This window comes from Lipotes vexillifer, unplaced genomic scaffold (genome assembly GCF_000442215.2).
Source record: "Lipotes vexillifer unplaced genomic scaffold, Lipotes_vexillifer_v1.1 scaffold1249, whole genome shotgun sequence".
Classification (NCBI taxonomy): Eukaryota; Metazoa; Chordata; class Mammalia; order Artiodactyla; family Lipotidae; genus Lipotes; species Lipotes vexillifer.
Genome location: NW_006782643.1, coordinates 106,650 through 111,424, shown reverse-complemented (window position 1 = coordinate 111,424; position 4,775 = coordinate 106,650). Strand labels below are relative to the sequence as shown.

At 41.6% G+C, this 4,775-nt stretch overlaps 1 protein-coding gene across 1 annotated transcript in view; it reads right to left on the bottom strand.

Moving 5' to 3' along the window:
* The window catches only part of LOC103074782 (hephaestin-like), a 108,474-nt gene that overhangs the window by 48,680 nt on the left and 55,019 nt on the right, over window positions 1-4,775 (bottom strand). The window contains 1 exon segment of the mRNA XM_007455352.1: window positions 3,719-3,931. Coding sequence (XP_007455414.1) covers window positions 3,719-3,931 — 213 coding nt within the window.

The following is a 4,775-nucleotide window of genomic DNA, read 5'->3' as shown; positions in this document are numbered from 1 at the left end:
TTTTGCGGTATGTGGGCCTCTCACTGTTGTGGCCTCTCCCATTGTGGAGCACAGGCTCCGGACGAGCAGGCTCAGCGGCCATGGCTCACGGGCCCAGCCGCTCCACGGCATGTGGGATCTTCCCAGACCGGGGCCCGAACCCGTATCCCCTGCATCGGCAGGCGGACTCTCAACCACTGCGCCACCAGGGAAGCCCCACTCCTAGCATTTTGCTGCATTTTTTCTGGGAATTTATTCTTCTGTTTTGTTAAACATAATTGTAAGCATCCAGCAAACAACATGCTGAATCTCCATGGTAATGCTTTAAGTCATCTGCAAAGCTGCTTAATTGCATACTTATATTTACCAATCTTCATTGCTACCCCTTTTTCTAGAATTCCAAAGCCAGATTCTGGTTCTGGCTTTTCCATTAACTTGGTAATTTTGTCCTGTCTTTGGGGAGCTACTCACAATGGTCTCTCTCACTCTTAATCAGAGACTAAACTCTCAAGGTAGAATGAAGAAGACTTCAAATTAAAGAGATTACCTAGGAGTAAGAATCAACAGGGGTTGATGGAGAAGGGACAAGAGGAAAAAAATTTAGAGCTGACATTCCTAACATGAGAAAATCATTTTCCCCCCTCCAGATCTCTGTCTCTTCCACCCATTAGCAAAATAAGTGAAAGATGATCTCGAAGGGGCTGTACCAGTTCAAACATTCTATGACTCGAGGATTGTTCAGAAAGAGGAGAGTTTGAAAGGACTGGAAAATGCAAAGGTAAAAAGAGCTTGGGCTTTTTCTAATAAGAAAACTCAGAAATCTTGACCAAGATTAACCTTTTCAGCCTTTACTGTTATAAACCCATTCACTGCCTCTCCTCCCATGTTTTTAAGCCATCTACAGTCACTCTCATTGGGCCTTAGTGTGGCACAAAAATAATTTCACTCATCCAGAGTAAGAATGAGCCCCACAGAGGCATATAAACCTGGCTGGGTAGCCTGGCTAATTTCATAGGAAGGATATTAAACCTAGGGTTTGACTTTGGGACCAAGGCTAGAGAGATGGGTCTTTCTTTCTCAGAAGTTCCCCACCCTAGCACTCACTACAAGCACTTAATTCTATTGTCCCTTTCAGCTCCATTAATGGTTATTTCTAATTTGCTAACAACAACTCTTCTTGACCAAGAAAGTATCCTAGGTAGATGGGGAGAAATGAGGACCCAAGTGATATGTTTTATGTCAAGTTTTTGTCAAACCCAGTGCCAGGTTGAAATTATTAATTTGTCAAGGAAACTTCCTTTGTTTAAGGATTTTTTTTTCTCAAATATGAATGGAATTTACAGAACTAAAATAAAACTTTAGTGGGAACTGCATTTAACTGACAGACTTTTCTCACCAACACTATTGCCACCTACTGCCTGGAAAAAAGAATATATCTCAGGCACTGCAAAGAGAAATTACTATATTTCTGTTTTAGTATAGATCAATGGAACAGGATAGAAACTCCAGAGATAAACTCACGCACATATGGTCACCTTATCTTTGATAAAGGAGGCAAGAATATACAATGGAGAAAAGAGAGCCTCTTCAATAAGTGGTGCTGGGAAAACTGGACAGCTACATGTAAAAGAATGAAATTAGAACACTTCCTAACACCATACACAAAAATAAACTCAAAGTGGGTTAAAGACCTAAATGTAAGACCAGACACTATAAAACTCTTAGAAGAAAACAGGCAGAACACTCTATGACATAAATCACAGCAAGATCCTTTTTGACCAACCTCCTAGAGAAATGGAAATAAAAACAAAACAAAATTTAAAAAATGGGACCTAATGAAACTTAAAAGCTTTTTCACAGCAAAGGAAAACATAAACAAGATGAAAAGACAACCCTCAGAATGGGAGAAAATATTTGCAAATGAAGCAACTGACAAGGGTTAATCTCCAAAATATACAAGCAGCTTATGCAGCTCAATAGCAAAAGAACAACAACCCAATCCAAAATAGGGCAGAAGACCTAAATAGACATTTCTCCAAAGATATACAGATTGCCAAGAAACACATGAAAAGATGCTCAACATCACTAATTATTAGAGAAATGCAAATCAAAACTACAATGAGGTATCACCTCATACTGGTCAGAATGGCCATCATCAAAAAATCTAGAAACAATAAATGCCGGATAGGGTATGGAGTAAAGGGAACACTCTTGAACTGTTGGTGGGAATGTAAATTGATACTACTACTATGGATAACAGTATGGAGGTTCCTTAAAAAACTAAAAATAGAACTACCATACGACCCAGCAATCCCACTACTGGGTATATACCGTGTGAAAACCATAATTCAAAAATAATCGTGTACCACAATGTTCACTGCAGCACTACTTACAATAGCCAGGACATGGAAGCAAACTAAGTGTCCATCAAAAGATGAATGGATAAAGAAGATGTGGCACATATATACAATGGAATATTACTCAGCCATAAAATGAAACGAAATTGGGTTGTTTGTAGTGAGGTGCATGGACCTAGATTTTGTCATACAGAGTGAAGTAAGTCATAAAGAGAAAAAAATTACCACATGCTAATGCATATATATGGAATCTAAAAAGAAAAAGAAAAGTTCTTATTATCCTAGGGAAAGGACAGGAATAAAGACATATTGAGAATAGACTTGAGGACACGGGGAGGGGGAAGGTTAAGCTGGGACAAAGTGAGAGAGTAGCATGGACATATCTACACTACCGAATGTAAAACAGATAGCTAGTGGGAAGCAGCTGCATAGTACAGGGAGATCAGCTCGGTGTTTTGTGACCACGTAGAGGCATGGGAGAGAGGCTCAAGAGGGAGAGGTTTTGGGGATATATGTATACATAGAGCTGACTTACTTTGTTACACAGAAGAAACTAAAAGAATATTGTAACGCAATTATACTCCAATAAAGATGCTAAAAACATAATCAAAATACACACAAAAAAAGAGAAATGACTGGCTACGTTATGAAATATCAGACACAGATGGAATCTGGAGAAACATTCTAGTCAAATTTCATCATAAAAGAAGGATAGGGAGAGGGAAAGGGAGGAGGAGAGGGAAGGAAGGAGGGACAGAGGAAGAAAGAGGAGAAAGGAAGAGAGGGAGAGGGGGGAAGAATGAACAAAAAATAAAAAGAAGGAAGAAATCTAGCCACAGAGAGGGGAAGTAATTAGACAAAAATTGGACAGCAAGTTAATAAAAGAGCCTGGACTAGAAGTTCCTGTGTTCTGATTCCTAGGCTGCAAATGTTACAGCACACTTCGCCCCCCACTCCCACCATAAGTTTGCAAAACTCCTCACAGAATATCAGAGTTGGAAGCACTTATAGGTACATCTCATGGACCTCTTTTCCAGTGCAAGGGTTAAATCTATAGAATCTCTACATGGCCAAGGGGCTATGCAACCAAGTCTACCCTCTGCCTATACAAGAATTGCCCTGATACTGGGCAGCATCCCTACTTCTCTCCTGTTGTTTCAGAAAAGAGCTTCCTCAGCTTTTTATTCTGCCTGCAACTGAGAAGAAAATCCAAATAACCGAAACATGGAGTACACATTGAGGAAGGAGAAGACACAACTGTTTTGAAAAGTTCACAAGTACCCTCAACATGACTTTCCTTTTCTCTTCACCAGCCCCCCACCTCACCCAGTCCAATGCCCTATAAAGTTTCTCAGCCTAGGGCCAGCTGCTAAAGCACTTACCAGGGTTGTCAGGCTGCATGATGGCCATAACAAAAGTGTGAGGAAAGAGCATGGCTGCACTCTTTCTCATGCCCTGAAGCTGCACAGTGTTGCCCTGGAACGTGACCCCATGCACATCAGTCTCTGTGCCCAGGCCAACCAGGTGCCAGGCCACTATGTCACCCTTGCACATGTCCAGCCTGGGCAAGTTAGAGAACAGAAACCCGTTAATGGCTGGAAAACAAAAACACAAGACAGGATGGGGAGGTGAGACCAGACTACTTGGGCACCAGCCAGCAGCATGGCATCAGCTCTGTACTAAGTTTTCCCACAACTTGAAATTTCTGAGTCATTCTCAACTCCTCTGCCTTCTTCCCTAAGCCACTTTAGTTCTACTTATGAAGATCTGCCTCTTGGGATGAGGGCCCTATTGTCCTTTCTGGCTTTACCTGCTGCCCCTCCTCCACCATACTTCACATCTTGGCGAAACTGAACTACTCTCCACTCCCACGACTCTTTCACACACTTACACACACACACACACACACACACACACACACACACACACAAGTATCAATCTTTCCTATTCCCACTTTCTTGAAACTCTCCTCCCTTGGATTATATAGCACCATATGTCCCTGGTTCTCTTATAACTTTTCTGAATGTTCCTCCTCCACCTTTTACTCATTCTCCACGCCTCTGTAAAGTGTTGGAGTTCCCCAAGGTTCCTTCCTCAGTTTTCAATCTGTTTCCTGCTTTTCATCTTCACTCCCACTGCCTTATTTCTGGCTCTCATCATCTCTTGCCTGAACTGCCACATAAAAGCCTCCTCCCTGGTACTCCTACCTGTAACCTATCCTCCCACTCTCTTTCACACACACATACACACCTTTATCCTGTGAGCTCTATTTGCCTCTGTATCCCCAGGACCTTAAACATGGTAGGCACATAGAAAATACTTGTTGATTTTTCACAGGCTGTTCCCTTTGCCTGGAATAAACTTTCCCTCTGGTTTCTCTCTACAGCAAATTACTACATATCCATCATGCACTAACTCAAATATCATCTACCCTGTAAA